This window comes from Tetrao urogallus, assembly GCF_951394365.1.
Source record: "Tetrao urogallus genome assembly, chromosome: 17".
Lineage (NCBI taxonomy): Eukaryota > Metazoa > Chordata > Aves > Galliformes > Phasianidae > Tetrao > Tetrao urogallus.
Genome location: NC_136830.1, coordinates 8,918,470 through 8,943,781, shown reverse-complemented (window position 1 = coordinate 8,943,781; position 25,312 = coordinate 8,918,470). Strand labels below are relative to the sequence as shown.

The following is a 25,312-nucleotide window of genomic DNA, read 5'->3' as shown; positions in this document are numbered from 1 at the left end:
AATTGCATCAGTAGATGCACACCAGACTTAGGACAGTTCTTGGGACTCCCTTCTGTGCATAGAAGGGAAGGCAGTATAGAACATACCACACCTATGACTGAGGAGTTGAAGGGTGAGGATTTAAAGGCTCCATTTTGATGACCTTCAGTAACTTGTTTGGAAGATTAAAACAAGGAAAATACTGCAGCTAAACAAGGACCAGCACCAGCCCTCTTGGAAGAACTATGACCAGTAGGTACCAACAGTCTCTTTGCTTGTGACAGATGAAGATTTGGCTTAATATCACTGTACCTCAATGCCATTTGAAGACTAGACAATTCTCTCACTTGATGGCAAGAGTCATACACACAAGGAATCGGACTTCTGTTACGCAGACAGCAAGGTGTGGGCTTTTTCACTTTGATGCTAGCTACACTGAGTGCACAGTACTTGACAGATGTGTTTGAGGGAGACCTACAGGAGATGAGCAGCAAGAAAAGGCAAAGCAACTTTATCCTGTTCACTCACACTTAGGATATGCAACTTTAATCTTAAACTCCCACATGTACAATGGAGAAAGATCCAAACCATAGGCACAACTAAAGCTTAACTGTCATCAGCTACTCTTATGTACAGCTGTATAGATTCAAAAAAGCTATTCTATGTGTATATATACAAAAGATTGTTTATACACAAGTCTGTACACAAGGGTCTATACATTTAGTTCTCTGCAGGAGGAATTTATAGCTGCTACCCCTACACTAGAGAATATCAGCACTTCATTCACATATCTTACAAAACCAAAAAATAGACACTTCCAGGATTAAACTGGCTTTGTCTTGCATCTAAATTTCTTCAGGCTTCACTATTCAAGCCATAATGGATCCCTTAGTCTTGATGCAGACATGAGACCAGAACAGGTGCCATGTGCTTTAGTCTTTCAAAAGAAATCTTGCACAGAGTGCTAAAAATAAAAGCCCCAAAAAAAACAAAGAGGTGAAGTCCTGACTATGGACATCTTTATCCAGTCTAAAGAATCACAAGTGTCCCACCCAGTGGTCACTGTTCACTGCCGATATTCCAGTTCATCTACACTGATGACTTTGGATGGCATGGAAGGGAGAGGCTGCTGCAAGACATCTGAACCAAACCACTTTGCAAGGCCAATGGGAGAGCCACTTCTCTGGCTGGGACGATGGTCAAGCTGCGTGTGCCCATGAGATAATCCAGTCCGAGACGACACGTTCTGAGGGGTTGTTTGCACACCAGCAGGTGATCCCTGTGCTCCAGTGCCTGTGAAATGTAAAGCTATTTGAAGTGGAGTAGTGAATTCGCCCAACAGTGCAATTTCCCCTAGAGCAACTGATACCTCATACGAGCATTTTGCATGTAAACCAAACGTGACTTTTACATTCTATTACTCCTGGGAAATCGAGACCCCCTTGCTCATTTTCTTGTCAGTACTCCCACAAACCACCTGACTACCAGTTCTGGACACAGTACCATGTAGGTTTTCACTGGAAAAAAAGAAGGGAACATCTTACTGGAGGTAGATGGGCAGCCTTTCTCACCCAGAAAGGAAGGAAAGACTGCACACGTGCTGCAAGACACAGATCCATCAATAGCAACACATCTTGAAGCTGAATGCTTCACTTGGATTTTCTTCTGGTATGAGAACCCATTGTAGGCAAAACTACTCTGGCAATTTAGATATTCATAATCACTATTCTTGTGTAGATAAAGTAACTTCCTCTTATTCCTATATACTAAAGCTAGCCAACAAGTATACTAACTGGAACACCCTGCCAGCATTTGAAAACCTCACACTCCCCTTGCATGTTTTAGCTTACCTGATCTTTGTAGTTGCTGTTGCATCATCGCTAGCTGCAAAGGTGTCCCAGAGCGTGGGTTTAAGATGTGATGGCTGGCTGTTGGTAATGGATAAAAAGGTTGGCCAAGGATGGGAGCAGATATTCCTTGCAAGTGAGACAGGTCCACTCCAGGAGGAAGCATACCTGTTGAACAGCAATGAGGAAATTTCACCTAATAGGCAGGAGGACCTTGAAGCAAAACTAACATTTATATTATAGATGGACTGGAAGTTGCTACCTGGATTTTAAGAGTTTTCATGTAATAAACATTGCTAGTACTAAGTACCAATTTGTTCCCAGTGCAAATGATGGCATATTCATGGAAGGGCTTAACTTAAGGGACAAAGTATGATTTACCTGCTTGCAGTAAAGGAAGATGTTGTGGATGAACCCCCTGCGACAGCATTCTCTGGACCAATCCTGGATGCAGTTGATGAGCAGGTCGCACAATTGGTACATGGGGAACAAGGGGTACTTGATGAACAGGACGGAGGAAAGGGCCTCCTGGTACTGGGGAGGCCATCGTGGGAGTCTTTCTACCAGCTGATTTAGGCCTGTAGTCTTGCTCTTTGGTACAACGATTTGCTTGGGTAAGAGGCGTGGAACATGCAGAGCGCTGCAGTGCAGGTAGTTTGGTACCTAAGGTGGGCAAAGTTTCTTGATCTGCATTCTCCACAGAACTAGACAGTAGATTATCTGTAGCTAGAATTGAATACAGCTATTATAATCCACAGCTAGAGATTGCATCTAATGAAAATTAAAGGTGATGACTATTAGATTGCTAAATTCCAGGACTAACTAAACTTTATTTATATTCAATAGGAAACTTCTGGCTTTCCTGAATGGCATTAAGCTACCTCTCTGTTGTTGATAGTACTGAAGTACAATGTAATTGCAACTGGACACTAGTCTTACTGGGTCAGTCAGTATTAAGCATTTCTTCTTAACAGCCACCTATATCAGTCAGTGTGACAAAACACTTCCTTAACCAGCTACATTTGGGAGAGGTTAATTGGTCTCAGCTTTAATTGTTCAGTTAAGATGTTGCAGGAGGGCTGTAAGTTGCTTGTATTCAATTGCTGGTATTGTATGCAATTAATATTGTTAATATGCTAATTCATCCAAAAAGCTGTAAATAAGCAGTTTTTTTCCAGGCTTCCTATGGTCAGTACCATTTACAAACAAGAATAACAGATGTAAACCTAACACTGCTGGAAGAATGCACTCAGGTGTACATCTCCTTCATAGCTCTCTAACCCTTCTTATAGATCCATTTTTATTTTTTACACCTGCCTGCACTCTATAAATCAGAGGTATCTTAAGTCACTCTGGACACATGTACTAGAGCTCTTCAATTCTATTACAAGTCTCATTCATGTGTGTTAGTTTAAAGCCATTACAATACCTTCATTTGGCCTCTGATTTTCATCTTTACCATCACTGACTTTCAGTTTCCCAGAAACTGGCTCCTCTTTGCTCTTTTCCTTACTCTCATACATCTTGCGAATCACTGAGGTAGGTGTAAAGGAAGGAGACAGCTGCAGAGAACAGTAGAAAGCAGTCAGTGCTTATTGCCAAGGCTGCACTACCTTAGTTGTGAGTGGACATCAATTCTTGTGTACCCTTTACATTTGAAGCTCTGTTTAATCAGCTACTTAATTCACCAATTACTTTGGTTCGCTATATTTCATCCCTTTATTCTGTAATTCAAGTACTTCTCTATTTTTTGTCAAAGTTTTATCTTTGTTTCTCACAGAGCTAGTTGAAACCTTACTTGTATTAACTCATGGATGACAAATCCAGGGAAAACTACTGCCTTAGCTGTCCCTCTCCCCATTTGAAGTTATGTAACACTTGTTACACATATAAAAAGTTCTTGCAACTGTTTAGCAGCTAATGTCTTGTGCTGGCCCTAAACTGCAAGTACTTGACTGATTAATTGGAAAGCTTAGACCAAAGCAACATACTACTGAAGATGGGGAGGCAACAGTCAAGTTTGAGGCTTTCGTTTTTTGAAAGATACTATTTCAGCTTTCATTTAGGTGAATCACTTCATACCCCTATTGCAGACCAGTGTTTTCTACAGGGCCCAGCAACTTTCAACCCTTATCTTTTGGAAGCCTGGGCATCAAAATATGAAGGCCTAGTTTTTCTATATAGTTATCCTCCTTTTGTTTGAGAAGACTGGGTCAAGGAAACATTAGTGGGGCTTCTTCAGTTCTGGGTAATCCACCTATCAGAAAAGGCTATTTTTCAAAGCATCACATGCAATTAATCCTTTCATTGTCATTACAATATCGCCCTTGTGATTCAATCAACTCCTCTTTACATTCTTCTGCTGACTGTGGTTGCCATGATCTTGTTACTGCAGCTACCTTTACAGCTCTTCCTACAGTCATTACGTACTGGGGTACTGACCATGCTAGTGATGGATGCTGTGGGGGCTGGAGAAGATGTATTCCCTCTGTGTCCTGGTGCAGGTGATTTAGTCACTCGCTGTTGTCTGTTGAAGAACAGGAAGTTAGAGGCAGTTCTACTCATGGCTCAGAATGAAAGTCAAGATTGCCAGTAAACAATACAAGCCCAAGTCACACTAACACCAGTCTCTTCTGAAAGAAAATATCCAAGTGAAAAACAATTGACAACGTGCCTTTTATGTTTTGCAGTCAGATACCTACCTGTTTCTATAGCCATCTCTGTTTTTGTCCATTTGTGGTTTTCCAAAGCCATGCTGATAGAAGTTTGCTGCCTGTATGGCTAAGTCATGTGGTAACGCTAGTCCCTCTAATGCAGCTTGTTGTATTTCCAGGGGACTCATCTGAAGTGGAGTTGGGTTGGAAAAGAAAACACCACAAATCAAAGGGTTTTTTTTGAAAGAAATAATGCTAAAGGTTTACTGCTATGCCTTCACAAAGCATCTCCCCACTAACAGCCCTCTATTTTACTGAGGGACAACAGATGCTTAAAAGCTCTTAATATAACCTAAAATAGTTCTAATTACAATGAGGTTTTGAGATGGTACTAAATTAGACTCCACATTCTCATACTTGGAGTTAACTAGAACAAGCACATATTACATGTTTACTCAATAAACTTGTTTCCACGAGTTTTTTCTGGACTCCAAAATACAAGGAGAAAGATTATTAAGCAAATTTAACATACAAGCAAAAAGCACTTCGGTCTAACCTGTGCAGCAACTGGGCTCATGGGCTTCCTCACACCTGGAAATGGATCACCGAGCAATTGCTGAGAACCTTGTCCAAAACCTAATGAAAAACATTCAACAGCTGCATCTACAAGCACTGTCAGACCTCCCCCCCAGCATATGATATATACCCTTAAGTAAACCATTCGTACCAAATTAAAGATCCCCTGTCAAGATTCTCAGCTTCCCATTTAGTCAGTTCCCAAGCAAAAGACAACCTCCTTCCTAAACCCACTTCTCCTTTTACTGCTGAGCATTAAGTGGCATGGAGCAACTCTTTGGTTAATTCAGGTTATCTGCCTAGCTGTGCCCCTCAGTCTAATCACTGGGGCTGCAGAATGTGAAACAGTCAAGGCCTCAACACTGTGCAAGCACTGCTCAGCAGTAGCTACAGCAATGCTCTATCAGCTTGTTACATACCTACAGCCTAGCGCTGTGCCAGCTGCTATAAAGAGAATAAACTCTTTCCCAGGTGGAAATTAGTTTATGTAGCAGACCACATTTCAATGCACCAGAATTTACTCTGAGTTCCAGCTGATGTTGACTTCTAGATTTTTGTGATTAAACAGAGACCAACAAGGATGCATCTTGTACACAGTCAAGAGGCAAACCTGTCTACCAATGTCACCAAGTTCACTGTTCTATGGAGAGTTTTTTAAAAGAAAGTGGAATAATTCCAAAAATCCATAAGAAACACTGTCTTGCAACAAGTCATACCAATAGGTGAAGATATTCTATGGCGCAGGTAATCTGCAGAAGCAGCTCGAGTTGGAAACACAGGTGGGATAGGAGGAGAGGGCACCCTCTGTCCCAGCAAAGAGGCTCCAGGTTCCAAACCACTTATTAGGCCACTTAAGACATTTGATGAAGCAGGTCTGGTAATGGGTGGACCAAGAAGTTCCTATGAACACGTAACAGAAGAATGCTCAGAATAGCAGATCAATTTACACAGAAGGGTTCATTTTACTGGACTGCAGACTATGCTATTTTTAGCAAGTTAGAAAAGAAGGCTGACTTGTGCAACTAGACACCAAATCTGGTAGAATTAGACACCTAGCCAGGTTTCACAGAAGTGGCTCTGGAACTAACACCTCCTATTTACTTCCATAGGAACTACAATAGATACAAGATGTACAGCCACACTGATAAAGCAAATTCTCAGCTGCAAAACACTCTTTTTCAACAGTCACCACCATTAGCTGTGCATTTCTGGCAGCCATTAACGAGAGCCTGAATGCCATGCTTGTACAAACCTGCACCAGTGAAGGTGACCACTGTCACACTGCTGAAACGCACCACTCAGCACCTCACTGTGCTGACATCCCCTGCTTAGTCTCCACAAACATTCAGCAAGCATCAATGAATGTAGGAGAGATCTGGCACCCATTGACATGTAGAGGAATTCCATTCCACACCTTTACTTTGCACAAATTTCCATGTCAGATGCCACTTCAACACGCTGCCCCTCTGCTGCCATCTATCCCACAGCAGCAAAACATAACAGTACTGACAGGTTTAACCTTTACTGCCATCTCACCAACATCTGCCTTTGACATGCAGGCAAACATAAATTAGAAAGTCTTACTTTCATAGCAACTCTTGTATGCTTTCAAATTATAATCATGGGACACGCATCGTAAGACAAATTCACAGTTCAGTTGTAAATAGCTTCCTTTACAGGGAGAATAGTCTGACCCCTTACAACTGCCTTAAAGCCTTACTTCCAAACATTATTTTGTGTTTCTTTTTTTCCTAGTAGGGAAAAAGAAAAATCTAAACAGCTTATAAGAAATACCTGCAGAATATTTTTTGATAGAGGCTGGCCTGGTATCTCTGACGGGGACATTAAATGACTCTCAAGGCTCTGCTAAGAAAATGAAAACACTTTAAGCTACACCTAAATATGACAAGCAATGTATTCATTAAGACACAATCCACATTCCTGTCTCAGTGATGTTAACAGTTTTGTCTGTTCTGAGGACTACAGTTTAGTCATCAGCCAAATAAAATCCCAGCCAAGTTAAAGGCTGAGCAGGCTCACTGATATTCCTCAAGAAAACTAGTGTTAGACTGCATGCAAACAGTTCAATAAACTCAAAGTACAACACTGATCCCTGAATTTGATTGTGCAAACTAGAAGAAATGCTAGGGCAAGTGGGCAACTGAAGCAATGCAGAAATAAGGAGCACTGGTACAGCAAGAAATACAAGCTTCAGCTAAGCATTAGTGACACCTAATTGACATATTTGACAGATGTCTTTGAACAGCAGTACTGAGGCACTCACTCATCTCTGGCATGTCTTCTATAAGGAGCTGACTGAGGGTATCTGCTATGCATGGCCCATGCCCTTTTTCTTTTTTTTTTTCTTTTTCTTTTTTTCTTTTTTACAGAGAAGTTTGCTTCTAATCAAAACATTGACAAGTTAAGTTCAAGTATAGGAACTCATAGAGCAGTGCCCTCTATAATAAAAACCAACAGAAACCTAATTGCTTTGGCTGGAGAAAATGAACAGCACATCTGTTTTATTACTGCTTTCTTCCACCTTCAAGCAACAAAATGGTAAATGAAAGCCACTATTTAATATCATGCCACCGGATTCAACCATGCCTCACACGTTATCAGAAGTGTAATGTAAGGGGTTTTCAATTTGCATCCTGAATCTTCACACAGATCCATTAACAGTTCACTAGAGACAGCTGTGTGTTACTTACATTGACTTTGGGCTGCGAAGGTAGAGTCCCGCTTGCCTTCATGCTACTGACCAGTTTGTTAAACGCAGTCATATCCCCATCCTTCTTGATCTGCCTGGACCCAGCTAAGTTCAACGACTCCTCCATTTGCTCTGCCATAAATGGAGTAGCAACTTTCCCCTCCTGATCCACTTTTAGGCCTTTAAGCCCAGCTTCAACTTCTTCCACTGAAAGCACAACTCCTGAATGCGCTGAGAAATACAGAAGAAATAGTGGTGAACCACAGTGCCCTTTTTAAAAGCAAGCTCCATTCTTGTGCAAGAGTTGAATACAAACTGTTTGAAAACAGGGTAACAGCCAAAAAACTTGTTTTCTGATATCTGCACCAGCTGCTGAACAGCATCTTACCTGTACTTAGACATCTTCATATTCACACTGGAGGTATCATCGTGCACAAATAAGAGCATGTAAGGCGCCGCAAGAGCCTGTTAAGTTTTCATTACCTTTAATTTACCCTGGGTGACAAGCCATTACTTCATTTGACAGCATATTAAGATTTCATTTACTTTTAATAGAGAATATTCACATGAAAAGACTGAGTTTAACTCAGAAAATTCTATTTCTTTTATTTCAGATTGTCTTACAGCCACAGTGTAAGGAGTGTCAAGCTGCCTGAAGCTGTCATAGGTACAGAGGATACATACCTGGAGAAACCTTGATGCTTTGGACAATCAGTTGCACACTTAGTTGGTGTGCATTAAGTTTGAAGTAGGCTTTTTTGCCCCAAAATTAAGAGCCATTACAGAAAGATTTCACTGGTGTAATCAGAATAAGGTACAAATGTTAATAAGCAGTACTTGCATTTGTGTGCATGCATATATGCAAACTGATAACAAGGCTAGACAAGCATTATGGACCAGTTTGTTTGTCCCAAGGTATGATACCTTAACAGAACAGAGAAAGGCGCATGCTATGAATTGCTGAAGCAAGCACTGACCCAAAGAAACAAGATTTTTTTGGAAATCTGGGCAAGAAGGCGAGACGAAGCAATGATTCAGACATGCAGAATGAAACATGAAGGAAAAGCATGACGTTGGTGGAGAGGAATTGGACTGGAATCTCCGTAGTACTCGTAAGTTATGAGAACACACAACAAGTCAGAGTGTGAATGGAAGCTTCCCCCAGTTCTTTATTCCTTCATTGCTGTTTTGTGAGGATCAAAGTTTAGAAATGGTTTAGTAGGAAATTCAGACCAAGCAGAACATTGAAAAGACTTGCACTTCTATTTAAGTCAAATTAAGAAAATGTTTTCCACATGTTAGCCAGACAGTTCCTGCTCCTGAAATGGATGCTTCAGAATATTTGCAGTTCTTGGATGATTTCATACCCAGTTGCTTCACACAGATTGTGGAACAGCATTACATTTTGTTCAGTCCATTTCACAAGGCAACACATGCTGCTTGCCAAATGGAAAATAATTTGGAACAAGACTAAGATTTAAAAAAGAACACATGTGTTTTTGTACCACCATGCGTGCTATGGTGCCAAACGTGCAAATGCATAACTGAAAAGTCCCTTCAACATCAAGTTTAAGTCAGCCCTGAACTCATTTGAAAATAGAATTCACTTTTGCTGGCAACTGCTAACAGGAAGTTACCTGCAGTCCCATGATTCTAGTTAGGTTAGTGTAACTGAGGCAAATCTGTTCCTACGTTGTACCTCAAGGTTAATTGTTTAATTAGAAAACAGAACAGCAAACAGATCACTGTGACTCAAGTACTAGCAACAGTCTTGAGAGATTTGATTTTAGTATTAACAGTTTGAAGAAACACTAATATCCTCCAGCAGTCGTTCATCTTTTTTAGATCCCAGCACTTAATGGATCGATGTGATCCACTGAAGATCCTGGCAAGAATTAAAACACGTTTTTGGTAAACCAGAGTTCAGATACTACAGTTTCTGAACTGACATTACCAGTCTCAAGCACGACAAGCTTAAATAAAGGCCAGAGAAAGCATGAATCTCAGCTCAAGATTTGCATCATCCTAAGTTATGATCATTACTGGCCAGTAAATGGTCTGAGAGTTGATGTCATCCTGTGATCAGGATGAAAAGAATTAGTGAAGACACTAACATAACTAAGATTTGCTGATTTTGTGGTCTATAGTGCCAGTAAACCTGTAGTGCTTCCTACTTCTGGACTTGGTAGTTGATGTATCCAGAACACCAAGCCTCTTGGTTTGAGGTACTGCACAATGAGAACTCCACGATATCTGAAGAGGCACTTACTGCTCTCTCTAAGCTTTTCCTTGTTGGCTGAAAGACTTGAGAGAAGAGGTTTTAAGTCCACTTTGGCTTTCTGTAGCATTTCTAGGATGTCCACTTTGTTTTCAGAGTGGTCTTCCAATGGAATGGGAGCAAAGTAGTTTCCAGAGTTCTGGCCAGGGGAGAGAATGGCTTGCTCTAGACCTGAAACAGCAAAACCAGGAGCACTGCCACATCAGTTTACCAACCCAATGTCTCAAGATGAACATACACTGGTAACCAAGTTCAACAGGTCACTGAAGTTACGCCTCATACCCTCTGCCCAAGGTCAGCTGAAAAGTCATTATGAGAACGACAAGAACGCTTATAAAAACAGAACTTATAGCTGCTTAAATTAAGAACTTCCAAAAGAACATCAGGTGCTTGAACTGCGGGAGATGCACTGTTCTAAAGTGTACCTGCCACATTCTCATTAAACAAGTAGGAGGGAATACAAAAGAAAGAGATCACGCATTGTTCTGCAGTCTTACCTGCTAGTCTCTCCAGTTCCTCATGGGGTGTAGATCTCAAGCTGCTTGACCGACTTCCAGAACGACTGGGATTAGAAAACCACCTGCTAAACCTGCTGGCAGACACTGAACCTTCCCCTAGCACATCTTCTATCATCTAGATTATGAGAACAAAAAAAACCAGAAGCTTATGATCAGAAGCATCTTTGAGAGGCTTCACTGTACAACCAAGATTATTCTATTATAGATAATGAGATGGGGACCCTGGAGTTTAGAAATTTTGAAATACTTTTTCCTTCAAAATATAATAGCATTTGTATAACCAGTGTTGGCAAAAGTCCATTACATCTTTCATTTATACCAAAAATTTGTTCAGATTTAAATAAGAACTGAAACAGCATCACCTAAATGCTGCACCTATGACATTTCAAAGTGGATGCGTGAGAAAAGCAGCAGAAGCGTTCTCTAAAAGAGATAAAGCAAGTTATAATATAATAGTAATTCTGGCCAGATATGGGCCAGTCTTGGTCCCTATCACAGCACATAAGCAATACTTTGATTAGCTGAGTTTCCTGCAGCCATGACTCACTTCAGCTCCAAGGACAGAGCCTTGGATGATGTGCAAGGACAACTCCCCAGCCTTGGAGTATTCCACAACAGGTGGGGCAGAAGGCCAGCAGCCAAGGGCTACCTGCTTGCACTTCACATCCTGAACTACTCTGTGCCTAAGAGGGCTGCATTCTTCAGATCAATTGAGTCTAGCAGCCAGCTCCTTCTCCCTTCAGCCTGACCCGGCTTCACTGAACGCGACTTTGCTGAATTGATCGATCAAAAGCCACCCCATTCACAGTGACTGTTTACTCCTTTGCTACATGAATTTCAACAGCAGAGCATTGTAAAACTTAACTCAAACTAAAGCTTCTTGTATCTTGCAAGAGAGTCCAATTAAAAGTTTGCTCAATGGGGATAGGTGAAGTTTCATCATACAACATTTCAGACCAAAGGATTAACAGCTTTCTGCCACCAGAGAAGTTCACTGAAACAAGTGGTGCTCAATACTATTTACAACAGCAACAAACAAGATAGTGATTTTGAGTCTTTCTTCCTTCTTTGCATTATTACAAACTCAAACTTTCTTTAGAGATAAAGAGAGAACATTCAGAAGTAGTGTCCTAGCACACCAAAATTCAAGTTCTGAAAGGCTGTCTTAGACTTGCACATCACATTAAGCAACTTTAAAAGCAAGACACTGTAACTGGACATAGTAGCAATCTGAAGTTTCTCTTATGAGTACACTCAGCTTAAAGGAAAAGCTCACCGAAGCCAAGCCAGGAACACTTTTATCCAAGTTAAAAAACTCATTGAAGTCAAACTCCCCTGGAGCTGGTTCTTGTAAGACAGCTTCCCTGGGAACTTCTTGATCTGCTGGAGTTTCATTGGTAAGGACAGTTTGCACTTCATCTTCTTCTGCCACTCCACCATTGCATTCTATCCCTTAAGAAGAAAATCAAATAGCTGCTGAGTCACTACACTGAAGTATTTCCTATGCAAACAGCACCTAACAGGCAATACATTCACCCAGCCATTACAGCTTCTGATAGGAGCAGCACAAAGCTGTGCTGGGGAGCTTCAGACTGGACATAAAAAATCCTTTACAGTAAGGCTGGTTAAACACAAACTGGATTCCCAGAGAAATGGCTGATGCCTGTCAGCATTCAAGCAGCATTTAGATAATGCTGTCAGTAACGTGCTTTAACATTAGGTTAGCCCTGACATGGTCAGGCAGTTGGACTGGATCTTTGAAGCTCCTTCCAACAGAAGTTATCTATACTGCAATGGCTGCAGTCTGCCACAACAGAAACCAAGACTTGCTACATCTTCAGTAAAGGAATTCTAGTCTGTAATTATAACTATCTGCTTCAAAATGTGAAAATGAGACTTGCCATTGAAACAGTAATTAACTGTATCCTAATCAACCCAGGAAAGTACACAGAACACAGATGAGATGTACTGTTACACTAAGCAGACAAACAGATACAGCTATTCCAGTATGTTAACAGCAGCTGTTCTTCCATGAAGAATCCTTTGGAAGCTTCTGCTTTCCTCCTAGAAATTCCACAGACGAGGCTCCCTGAAAGCTGGTACTTGATATAAACATTCTTAATAATATTAGACTTAATAATATTAAGTATGTAAGTAATGTAAATATTGCTCCTATTCCCCTCAGCAAGAGAAGTATACACATAAAGGGTTACTAAGCTTGCAAGAAAGCTGAAACTTAATACAAACCTAATGTAATTGGAACTATGTATTCACTTAATATAGTACAGCTTAATTCTGAAGAGTACAGGTTTATTTTGCCCAGCTGTAAAATTGTTAGCATTAAGCAGCCATCTTCCTTGCCTCAGTCAAGTTTGTACTACAGTTTTTGCTAGTGCAGTGGTAGAGCTGCGATGTCCAACAACCACAGAGGGCTCACATTTAGCCTCCAAATTCAATTTAAATTTATGTTGCTGTATGCAGCTGTACAGCTGTACGTCCAACCCAGTATTTCTAATGCATGCACTACCATAGGAAACAGAATATTTGAAGCATCTCAAAGCATAGTTAGCTTAATTTAAACCAATTCTTTATCATTAGGATACAGAAGTAGACAAAATCCTTTCAGCAGCCTACAAATTCCCAAAAGCTGTCCATATCCATAAAGTTTCTTCCAGACCCTCAGTTCTGCCTTTCAGACTGCAAAAACCTTATAAGTGATACAATATTACTCCCCAGCTCATAAGCCTTCTGCTTTAGCATAGCCTAAAGCTATGCAGGACAGAGGCTGGTAAACTGCATTACCCCAACACTTGCCCGTATCTGTAATGGAATCATGTCTACATCCAGCAGCACGGAACAGACAGAAAAGCCTTTGTCAGATGTACCATTACCTTCTTTCAGCGAGGCTGTGCGCCTTCTTGTACGTTTTCTCCCTTTGTGATCTTCCTCTAGAATTTTGTCATCAAAGCCTGTGAGCTCAATCGTTTCAGACTGACTTGTAGGACCAGCAGAGAACCACTCAGGTTCCTCTTCTGTGTACGAGTCATTCCTTCTCCGCTCCCCAAAGACACGTTTGCTATCACCAAATTCCCTCTGAAGTGGGATGTTAAAAATACTAAGTTAACCACTGAACGTAGTTTCATAACATTCCTCCCTGACCTCCAAAGCAGATGACACTATTTCCCACCCATCATCTTGTTTTTCTTTTTTAAAGCACATTCAGCTTGCTTATTCAATTTTAAACTTTACAGCTGAATTTCTGCTTCAACAATGAAGGCTATTGGTCTGCAAAGGCCTGTATAAACTCAGTTCTGTTTCCCGAGAGGAAGATATTTTGTATTGTTTAAAACAAATATCTTGAAGCATAAAAGCTTCCATCTGCTGACAACAGCTAGGTCAAGAACTATGAACTATCAGACTTCTTAGTATCTTGCATTTATCACAGGAGATGTTCGTAGGATACACAGAACTGGATGTATCCCAGTTCTTCTGGAAAAGGATTGACACCTGAAGCTCTGAGCGCTCATCCATTAGATCACAAAGATTCTCTTTAAGAAACCCACTTGTGTGGAACACTGAACTGCAGTTAGTCTGTTCCTGTCACTTTTAATGCAGACTATCCAAAACCACGTTAATATCTAAGCAGGAAAAAAGAACAAACCCTGAAGCGTTTATCTTTGTAGTCCCTCTCACGATCTCTGTCTCTTGCATCTCTAGAATCACGTATATCTTTTTCACCACCCCTGTGGTCTTTATCAAAGTTACGTGAAGAGATAATTCTTCCACTGCCAATCCTACGTCCACCAATAACACGGACACCATCATTCTCTTTTTCTAGTGGGCTGCCTGCTCGACGTGAGCTAACAGCTGCAGTTACATGACAGCCACCTCCAAAGCTTCGTCTCTGTGGACTTAAGACAACATCCAGGTCATCCTCTTTCACTCGCTCTCTCGGATCTACAAATCAAAGATCACACAAAGTATTTAGTTGAATGTAACAGCAAGCACAAGCTAGTTATCCACAAGATAGCCTTCTATTCCACAGCCTTGCTGCTATCCTAGAGCTTTTTGAAGGATAATATCCATAATTTATTTTTGTGAGGCTAACCTAGCCATGTGCCACAGAAAGATGAAAATTGAAATTCACAGCTGGATATTTAGGAATCATTGTTCCATCACCCAGAAAGTCCCTGCTCTCATCCAGACCTCCTAAGTACTTACCCAATCTTGAAGCACAGAAAACTACCCTCTGTAACTGCATAATTACAGATATACTTTCTACTACCCTGAAAAAATAGTAGGTGATAACAGACTGCTAAGTTCCATGGAGTTACCTGCATACCAGAAACAAGTTATACATGGAATCACCAATGTCTCCTTGATACTTATTTCATGTAATCAATTTTCAGATATTTTTATCATTTGTCATCCCAAAGGAAAGGTTTTGCCAGCAGCTTACATTTAACTTTGATTCCTCTACTGTAAGAGCACACTCACCTACTATCCTACGCATAAGAGAAGTCCGATCTGAATCCAAATCTTTTTTAAAGCTTTCCACTGGTGAAGTCCTTCCTGAACTCGGATATAAAGATGCATGCCACTTCTCTGGATCCCAGACACCATCACTATGAAAACAAAGAAACAAAGTTGCAGGATTGCTTACTACTAGTCTAGTAAAGAAACAGTAACACTGCTGCTGAAAACTAGAACTCACTAACCATCTGCACAAATGAGATCCACCTCCCACCCAACTTCTCAATCTTTGACTTACTACACTTCATGACCTCATATGGTATTCCAGATCCACAAACGTAAGTATATCATATATGCTTAGACTGTAGAACATGGGTTATCCCACTAAGTATCAGGGAAGTTTGCCTGACATGGTGATAAAAATAACTCAAGTGGATCAAGTGTCTCAGTAGCATTCTGGAAATTCTCTCAATCTCATACTTGTCCAAAAAAACCCAATCTGGTATTGGAGATCTTGCTGTTTAGCAATGTTCTCTGCACAAGCCAGGAATCCTCTCACCTTCATTTTAAAATGAGGTACGCTGTCAACGTGGGAGAGCAATCCATTAAGCAAGTCAGCCTGTTGCAACATGACCTCGTCAGTGCTGTACACCCACCTATATCCTTGGTACCACTTTAAGTAAATCAAACAGCACAAAAATCATGCTGAAGCATAGTTTTTGCATGTCTATGAGGTCTGCACAGTGCAAAGTTATTTTCTGATGAATCTTACATTTCCAAGCATAAATTTCCCAACTAGAGCATCCAGCCTCCTCTACTGGATTATTACTTCTGAAAATACTTCAGTACACTTGCAGCAAAATAAGAGAAACTTTCTAGCTAAGAACTACTTGATATTTTAACTTCTGTTTTGGAAATAGATGCATGCAGTTTTCTGTATAATCAAGAAAATACCTGTCATATTTTTCAGAGAGACAAGAAGGTCTTTGCTTAGAGTAAGGACGCTCTTTAATATCCAGCAGTTCCTCCTAGAAAAAAAAGCAAGCAGTTTGAATTCTCACCCAGACAAGATTTAAGTGACTCAAATATTTGTTCCAGACCACCTATTCAAAGTAGCCATTTCATCTGACTAGCCATGTTTCTTAATGTGTTAGTTCATTTCCTGTTAAATAAGACAGTGAAAAGTTGAAATTAGTTTATTTTTCAGTTCTTTCGCCAGTAGCCTTTGAGCAAACTATCCATTAATCAGGACCATACAGCTCACCTCCTATTAGCTCTGTCTACTGTGCTGGAGACAAGGTAATGCTGTTTGAGAATCAAGGAGTCTCACCTGTAACACTGATACACTGCAGAGTAAGTTACAGCATCATGATCAGCACAGAACAAATTTTAGAGTGTGATTCAGGTGCCAAGAGAGTATTTCACTGAGTAACTTAGAATTCAGACAACATTTATATGAGTCAGTGTAGGACTCATATAATCCAGAAACCAAAGGTTTCCAAACAAATTAACAGTTTGAATGATCCTGAAAGCTGGTTTCTGAAAATGATCTGAAACTAGTCATACAGACTTATATGACAAATCAGAATGACTTCAAGCATATGACAAAGCAGTAGCAGCAGTGCTTAGCAAGTAAATTCATATTTCTTCTCATATCTACTCTACTGTAGATGACAAGAGCAAAAGAGTAAGTTTTACTCATGAACATTAACCTCAAGCCCACAATGACATGAAGTACTAAGCCTTGCTAGGTCAGGTTGGACTTCATTAACACTTAAGGCTGTCTACACTAGCCTTGTTTACTCATCTATTTCCCTGCACAACTTAGCTTACAAGCACAACAGATATACTGACATTGGAGCCAGCAAGTTTTCAAGATGGAATGAAAATTGCTGCGTTCAATGCTATGCAAGATTCAGTTTGTAAAAATAAAAGCATTACACAACATCAATTACTAAAGCAGATCTGGAAATTCCAGACAAGCTTGCCATTTCTGACCATCACCCATTACAAAACATCACCTATAGTTTATTCTACCCAAGACAAATTGATGCTGATTGATATTTCAGTTTTACACTTCCTACCAGCTACCAAATACACTCTTGAGTTGATAGCTGTGCACCCTGACTAGCCAGCCATTTCAGGGAGACTGGCAATCTACCTCTCACTGCAGCTTGCCATATTCAAAAAGCTCTTATGGTGTGATCAGTGCTTTGAATCAGAGTTACACATAGTAAAGATGCACATCTCTAACTGTTTATATATCTCCTGTAGATGGCCTTTCTTCAACCTGCCTCCCTTCTAACAGCAGACACCACATCAGCCATACTGAAGAAGGCTCCGTCATCCAAGAGTGAAACATTTACACAACAGCTTTCACATCATCATCCCCATGCATCTAAAACCAGGTCAGTGGCTGCACTAACAAGCTATGCCAAGTTTTACCCAGGTACCATAAAATGTACTTCCTGAGCATAACCCTGTACTAGTCCTCAGCAAAACGAGTTTTTCCCCAGCACCATCTGACAACCTGGACAGCAAATATTTAAACAGAAGGAGGCTGGACTCTCTGCCCACAGTCTCCCAAAATAAACATTGATCTACGAGGAACATCAATGCTGTAATACTATCTTAGCCTGATGTAGATATGAGGACTATTGACAACACTGCCCAATACCAGACTTGGAAATTCACTATTTTGTTGGCCACGAGAGGGAGTTCATAGACTTCAAACAGATTTCATTGCAACTTTTCTACTGAAGTCAAGAGCATTTCATTTATGAGCTGCACACCCTGGAGCAACAGCTTCTAAAGCACTAGAAGACACAGCCTGGAATAGACAACATCTTGTCTTAAGAGTAGACTGATGACAGCACTTCCACAGTGCAGCTTATTTTGTTCCTTTGTTCATTTTTTTTCTTAATTCACACAACAGTGCTTGTAAGGAAAGAGAAAAAGGTATTTTTAGCTGTCACTGAACAAATGTTCAAGCAGTTCACAAGGACTCATCACATGAACCAGCTGTTGTCCCACTGTAAAATAACCTAAATTATTAGAGGAGCTCTCTCCCTGCTCTAAATCAGCAGCACATGCCCTGAAGCAGTGTCCCTCCCACCCCTGAATAGTACTAAACTGATCATGTGAAAACCACTTATGCTGTCAGTGATATCAAACAAAACAGTTCACCAAAAGAAAAACAGCAGTATTGTGCAAGATATTTTAAAAGAGTCAAGAAGGGTGAGAAATCAGACTCTTTGGAAACCAACAGATAATAGACTGGTGCTTTCTGGCACTAATTCTGCCACTTTATTCTGATCAGAACTACAGGCAATAACAATACTGGATATACAGCTGCACTGCTTTATTCACATACTAAGCACCAGCACTGAGTACAGACCAAAAAAGCACTCAACTTGCAGTTGCATTCAGTTTCTCTTTCTATGTGGAGCTGAACAATACCAAGCAAGGACAGGCACAGATTTTCTAATGGGCAGTTTGAAGATAACTCCTCTCCTCCACTTCAGGAATAATTCAATATCAAGTTCCAAACACTACTACCCTCTGCATCTTCAGTTAAGATGTACATCTCGTCTAAGAAAAGAGAGGGAAAGAGAGAGCCATACTATTCCCACATCAGTTTTGCCACTGTGACACCAAGCTGCTTGGCTTCTTTCTAATGTCTAGTCAAAATAAGGCAGCCCTGCTATCTCAGCAGGGCAGAGTCTCACTGATAACTTTTCTCCTTTTAAAAAAAATACACAATCTCTAAGAATAAAACAGTTCTGCATTTCTCAAGTAAGATAACACAATCAGCAGCAGCAGCATGCTGTCTCACTCTGTTCCACACTTTGAGCCATTTGCTGTAAAACAAGTTAATAGATTTCTACACAAAGCAGTGACCACCTGTTCCCACAGCTTTCAGCAACAGGAAAAAAAAAAACAAAACAACTGCCATTAAAAGTTTTCTAAAAGCATGTTTCAGCAGTGATACCAAAAGCCCAAACAAAATTTGAACATTAAGCCCCACAGTATATTAACTCCATATTGAAAGGATCTTTATTTGCAAGTTAGTTAATACACTGAGTATAAGAACAATGGTTATCACAGCTAAATGTGAGCACCTGTGCTAAAGCTTTCACACTGAGCACTAGTTAGAATCACATGTGAACATGCTTCTAAAACCTCACTATGAGCAACTGCAAGTAAAATCACAAAAGGCATCTCAACAGGCACAGACTGAAGCTGCGATTACATCTGGTTGGCTGTATGTTGTAAAGAAATTGGCCAATTTAAACTAACACTGCTGAAAATAGAACTATGAAGCACAAATGCTGAGAAAAGCTAGAAGAGCAGCATGCTTCAGCCTCTCCAGCACACGCTCCAAAGTGCTCAGGTACTACAATAAAGCAGTGGTAACGAAACGTCTGTTGAGGACAGGGCTGTGCAGCTACATCACAAATAACGCGTGCCCTGTGTCCTCCAGTAAGTCCTGACCCACACAGAGGCTGCTTGCAACCATGCTCTCCCTCCTTCGTTACCCGCGGCCAACAGCTCCGCGCACAACTTCCACAGGCACTTACTTTCGTATAGCGATGGGGGTATTTCGTCGCAGTTCTGTTCAATTCCAGAAAAGCATCACCATTCTCAGCTTCTGTTATGCCTCCTCTTTTATCCATGGCTACGTCAAAGCCTTTAACCATGGACCTAGCGAAAAACAAACGAGACACTTCATTTGGGAACGCGCGTCGCCGCGTCAGGAGCAAACACTCCGGGCCGGAGCAAACCCCGCACCCAGCCGAGCAGACAGATAACCGCGCAGCACAACAGCACAAGGGCTCTCCGCTCCCCCGGCTCCATCGGAGCGGCTCCCCGCCCGGCCCGGCCCGCCCCCCGCAGCGCAGCGCCCGGCTCCGGAGCGCCCTCGGCACGATTCGCCCCGCGGCCCGGCGCGGCGCAGAAGGAGGCGCGGATCTCCTCACGGCGCCGCGTTCCGCTCGAGGCCTCGCGGTCGCCCGCGGCGCTTCCCGCTCCGGCTGCGCTCCTCCCCGCTCTCCCGCTCTCACCCCTCGGGCGCTTCACGCGCACCGGGCCGGCTCCGCGCCCTGCCCGCCTCCGGCCCCTCCGCGGCTGCCTCGCGCGCCCGCTCCCTATTCGCCCGACTCTGTCTCTCCTCAGCCGCCGTAACCGGGGCCTTCCGCCGCCCGCCCCGCACCCATTTAATGGCCCGCGCGCAGGCGCGACGGAGGACGCTCGAGGCCGGGCTCCCCCGCGCGGCGCCTGACTGGAAAAGCCGGGCACGGCGCGGGGCCGAGCCGCCTCTTCCACCGCCAGCCGCCCGCCGCCGCCCCTCGTCTCGTCCCGCCGTTGTCTTTCCGCGCCGAGCGCCGCGCCGGGTGAGCGAGAGCGGGCGGTGCCCCGAGGCCCGCAGGCGGCCGGGCGGGCAGCCCCGAGGGACGCGGCGCCGCCACGTGCGGGCGGGGCGGCGGAGCGGAGCGGGGCGGGAGCGGCGCCGCGGATGGGAACGCGGCTCCGGCGGCGCTGCGGTGCCGATCGCGGGCGGGGGGACGGCCCGACACGCGTCACCGCAGTCGGCGGCGGAGACGCCGTCCTGTCAGCGCCTAACGGTGTAATGCGAATTAACGGATACCCGAGGCAGAAATTCCCTACAATAAAAGACGGCGTCGCTCCGCTCTGCCCCTGCCGCAGCGCTCCGGCGCTCCCCTCGTAGCGGCACTCCCCTCGTAGCGGCCCGTGGCCCGCGATCGGCCGCCGCTCCTCCGTGCCGCCAGGGGGCGCCGCGCTGCGCGGGCGGCACTCCGGCCTCTCTCAGTAGTGGTGGGCGGGGCGCGGCGGTGGGGCGCCGCCGTGCGAGGCTGGGCTGTGTCGGGGCTCCGTCCCGCGCTGTGAGGGGACGCGCCGGGCTGAGGCGCTCCGGTGAGGGTAGAGGGCGAGGGAACGGGCTGGAGGCGGTGTGGCGACCTCGGCCCCGGGTGAGGGCTGGTAGCTTCGGAGCTGCGCGTCGGCTTTCTGCGGTTCTCGGGCCGTTTGTCCGGAAGCGCAAAAAGCGCTCGGGTTCTGCATCCTCTCTGCTGTGGGGAATTTCGTGCGGGAGGAGCGGCCCCGCCTCTGAACGGCTCGAGGCTCTGAGAGGTCGCTGTGTGGCGCAGCCCGGCCAATTGCGCGGCGTGGGCTGCGGGCTGAGGGGCCCTTCTGACCCGTTCTGGGAATTCAGCCTGGCTGCAGCAAGGTGCTCTGGCACAACTTCAATCTTACACGTTGAAATCTGTGGGTGCTGGGCTTTGTATAGAGCCTTACTTTCTGTGATGCCCAGAAATTCACTGTTGATTCGTTTTCTTGTGTTTGTGGATGCTGGAGGTTTTTAAAAAATGGAGTCAGATTGGTTAGGTACTGATTTTCTATCCCTCGATTGGCCCTGTGGTCATCTGTTCCACTTTACACCATCTTTCTAGCACGGCTTTACCCAGGCACAGCTTCTGTCATAGAGTTCACATGATTATGGCTGTTTATTGCCTACGGATCCATCAGCAAGGCTGCGAGTGTGCAGGTGGATGCTTTCCATGTTCAACATCTAGAAATACACAATGTTCTTTGTATGTTTAGGTGGGGTGAGTGGAGTTCCTGTCATTCTGCAGATCCACAGTGCATGGGATGGAGCAGCTCCCTGTGAGGACAGGCTGAGCTGAGACTGCAGCATGGGGGAGGAGAAGGCTGTGGGGAGAGCTGAGAGCAGCACTTCAGTATCTAAAGGGGCTGTAAGAAAGAAGGGGGCAGACTCTTCAGCAGGATGTGTTGTGATGGGACAGGGGGAATTGGTTTCACTTCATGAGTAATCAGAACAAATTTCTTTATCCAAAGCTACACAACAGCTCGGTGCAGCGAGTGCATTTATTTCCTGCAGTCTTGGGACTGTAGCAAAATGGAGAAATCCAAAAGCAGGTAAGCAATAATAGCATGCTTTTTTGTTAAAGACCTTGGCTATTAATTTTATGATGACATCTTATAAATTCAGCAAGACAACAGACGTCTATTTTCATATGGATTTTATTGGTCTCTATGGAATGTTATTAATCAGAAAGTGTTCCTCTTCAAATGTAAATAAATAAAAAGCTCACGATAACCAGATGACTTCATGGGTTTATGTTATCATAACACTATCAGTAAAAGCAGTGTTCCTTAAGCAGTGTGTCTTCTGTATGTTTACCCAAGCAGCAATTTTGTGTGACGTGCCTTACACTTGAACACAAAATTTCTGTATGTTTTACCCAAGCTTGATTTATTTTTTTTTAACTGTTTGTAATGTTGCGTTGCTGGAAGTTCAACTAAGTTTGCCTTAGAACAGTTCAGAAGGTTTTAGAGGAAGTTGGGCCTTGCAGATGTGTACAAAAACTTGTGCTGAAAGCTCTTGCAGGTAATTTTACAAGCGCTTGAACTGAAACTCTTCAAAGTGGATACAGCTGCCCTAACTGCACATCTTCAGATGCACAGAATTCTTTTGTCAGCTGGATGGGCCCCACCTCCTATTGAAGACATTCAAATAATATTTTACAGAAGAGGAATTTATTTCTTTTGCAAAAAGTACATTTTGTTATTGTTTCATTGGCTTTGTTTTAGCTCCTTGCAGCACACAGGGACAGTCCAAAAACCGCCTGTTTCCTCCTATGAGGTTTTTACTATTAAACTACTGGATGTTGGTTGTTTGTCCATTTTCCAGTGGTGTATTGTTTGTGCTGTGCATACTTTCTCAGCTGATCTCCTGCAACTTATTGGTGTGGATTGTTCCAATAACTTTGTGAGAAACAAGACTTTTTCAGGCTGCAGCCGTGTTTTTCCTAGCTCGGTTCAGCTGATTGCTAGGGTGAGACTTGAGCCCATTCGATTCTGTTGCCTGTTATGGAGTTCAGGAATGTTTGTTGTCCTAATGTGCAAATTTTTTGTGGTGACAGCAGTATTTGTTTGGGGAAGAGGCTTCAACACAACTGGTCCAGCAAGTTTCATCTGGTTGGATTTTTTTTATTATTCTTGTTTTCCAAACCATGTGAAACTAGATGGACAGTTATGCTTCATTCTGCTTTTTTAGAGGTTGAATTTGTGAAAACAGGCAGGGTGTTAGGGAAACATTGTAGTATCGTGTAGCTGTCAGCTTCTACATGCAATTGCATACTTTTGTAATATATTAAATTTACTGAAATCATTCCATTAGTGTAGCTTTGTGCAAAATATTTCTCTTTTTCTTTTTTTTTCTTCTTCTTTTTTAAAGATTAAAGCCTGGCAAGGTCCGTGTTATTCAACTGCTGCCTCAGCCTGAGGTGCGTGCAGCTGGACAATCCATTGCTCGCCTGTCTGTCAGGCCGTTTCAGGACAGATGTGATGACAGTCTGGATCAAGTTGGTATGCCCAGAGTCAGGGAAGAAGGTTAAAAGAATTCCAAATCAGGTGATAAAGACATTATGTATCTTTTTACTGAGCACAGCAGGGGGCTCACACATAGAGAAGTGTGGTTTTAATAGTATAAATGGGGCTAAAGCAGAGGTTTTACTCTTTGGTATTTCTTGTGGTAACCTGAGGATGTGTATTTGCTCAGATTTCCCACATTTCTGATTTTCTAATGTCAAGTTTAACAATGGCTGTTGAACAGCATGTGTTGCTAGAAGCCTGTCGAGGTGTAATAATTTAATCTTGCTCTTCTTTCTCTTTACTTCTTTTGTTGGTTGAAGTAATTTTGACTAAAATGGGGTGGTAATTATTTATAGATCAAAAGCGTGGTATTTTGTTCAAGTAGTGGAGCAGATGCTCAGGCTTGCTGAAGGAGGAGGCCCTCTGCATGGCAGTGTGCTGTAATTGCTGTGTGTCAGCTCTGTTGCTTATTGGGCCATCTCTGAACCAGTTATTTCTTAACACCATTTGAAAACAGGGCCGATGGTATCGCAGTCACAGATTGCCATGTTGAGCTGGTGCCTGTAGAGCAGAAACTGTGGGGGAGGTGGGATCAGGGGTAGATGTTGGAGAGGCCTAACTATTCTGGAAAGTCTGATACAGCTGATTCACTGCAGAGAAACAGTAATGTTACCTCCTTAAATCACAGAACACACCCCAGTTAATCAGCAGCCTGATATTTCGTATCCCTGCAGGCAAGTGGGCTGCTTGAAAACACCTCGGCTTTGCAGTGGTGCACTGACCTCTCTTTATGCTGGATGAGTAGTTCTGTTTAAAGGTACTAATGTCAGGCTGTAAATATTTTGTATGTGCCCCTGATCTCTGTAAAATCAGACCCATAGTGTTATTACTGACATTATAACTAGCCTTAGTTCCTGTTCTTACTGCTGCCTGGGTGTTAACAGAGGAAGAGTAGAAAGATTCTAAACTTTCCTTCTGTTTCAGTTACCTAGAAAGGAAGTTCTTCTATCTCTGGGCAAAAAGGACATTTGGACAAGTTCTCCCTTCCAAAGCCAGGTAAGTGAAGTTCAATGGATGAAGTGCTATGGATTTTTGTGTTTTTGGTGGTGCTTGTTTGTTTGGGGGGTGTTTGTTGTTTTTTAAATATGGTTTAGTACTGTAACTTTGGGCTAAGAGTCTACTGTCTGACAAGAAAATACTTGGATGTCTATTGAGGTAATTTGAAGATTTTCTTTGGATGTTCTTCTTGCTTCTGCTTTTTTTAATAGTTTTTTTTTTTTTTTTTTAATAGTTGTGGTTAAACCCTACTTATTAAATTCAGAGGAACTGTGTTGTCTTGATGAAATTCAACTGTGCTTGCATACAAATGATGGGGTATGATTATAATACCTGCTTTAAATTTAATGATGTTTCAAATTTATACCTAATCTTGAACACAAACAGATCTTCAGTTCATTTTAGTGCTTGAAGTATTGTTTTTAGCATGTCTACATACGTGCATCTGACTTTGAAATCGTTTGGCAAATGATTCGCTTCTGTTGTAGGTGTTCTATCAGCTACTAAAAACCAACACTTTGATTCTCTTTCTTGTTTAATTTTAATTGGCGTGTTCATTCTTGCTTCACCACACCCTTGGGAACCGGTGCAGCTCCCAGTGGGAAGAGCTGCATTGTTACGGTCGGAGCGAGGCCCAGCGGCTCCTTGTCCACTTCCATTGTGCAGCACTGAATGCCTTCTGCCCTGCCTCAGTTGCTGAACAGAAGCTGTTCTGTGAACCTTCTGCCCTTCCATCCCATACGCTGAATTTGCATTGCTCGCTTCGGCTGCGTGTAAACTCGGGACAGTGATTCCTCCCACCCTCC

At 42.8% G+C, this 25,312-nt stretch overlaps 2 protein-coding genes across 2 annotated transcripts in view; one reads left to right on the top strand and one right to left on the bottom strand.

Annotated features, from left to right (window-relative positions):
* Positions 1 to 1,045: 1,045 nt before the first annotated feature.
* Positions 1,046 to 19,711, bottom strand: EIF4ENIF1 (eukaryotic translation initiation factor 4E nuclear import factor 1; the record flags this gene model as incomplete). The annotated part of the gene is made up of 18 exons (XM_079543924.1): positions 1,046 to 1,272; positions 1,830 to 1,994; positions 2,208 to 2,546; positions 3,256 to 3,388; positions 4,269 to 4,353; positions 4,529 to 4,668; positions 5,037 to 5,116; positions 5,773 to 5,956; positions 6,851 to 6,922; positions 7,768 to 7,997; positions 10,036 to 10,215; positions 10,542 to 10,677; positions 11,839 to 12,014; positions 13,454 to 13,655; positions 14,224 to 14,519; positions 15,060 to 15,187; positions 15,990 to 16,063; positions 19,616 to 19,711. 18 exons carry the CDS (start codon positions 19,709 to 19,711, stop codon positions 1,046 to 1,048), a joined length of 2,943 nt encoding a protein of 980 aa, XP_079400050.1.
* A 2,261-nt stretch (positions 19,712 to 21,972) lies between these two features.
* Positions 21,973 to 25,312, top strand: part of SFI1 (SFI1 centrin binding protein) — a gene marked incomplete at both ends in the record, with an annotated part of 23,710 nt that continues 20,370 nt past the window's right edge. Inside the window, 4 exon segments of the mRNA XM_079543688.1 lie at positions 21,973 to 21,992; positions 23,314 to 23,441; positions 23,444 to 23,489; positions 24,435 to 24,506. Coding sequence (XP_079399814.1) covers positions 21,973 to 21,992; positions 23,314 to 23,441; positions 23,444 to 23,489; positions 24,435 to 24,506 — 266 coding nt within the window.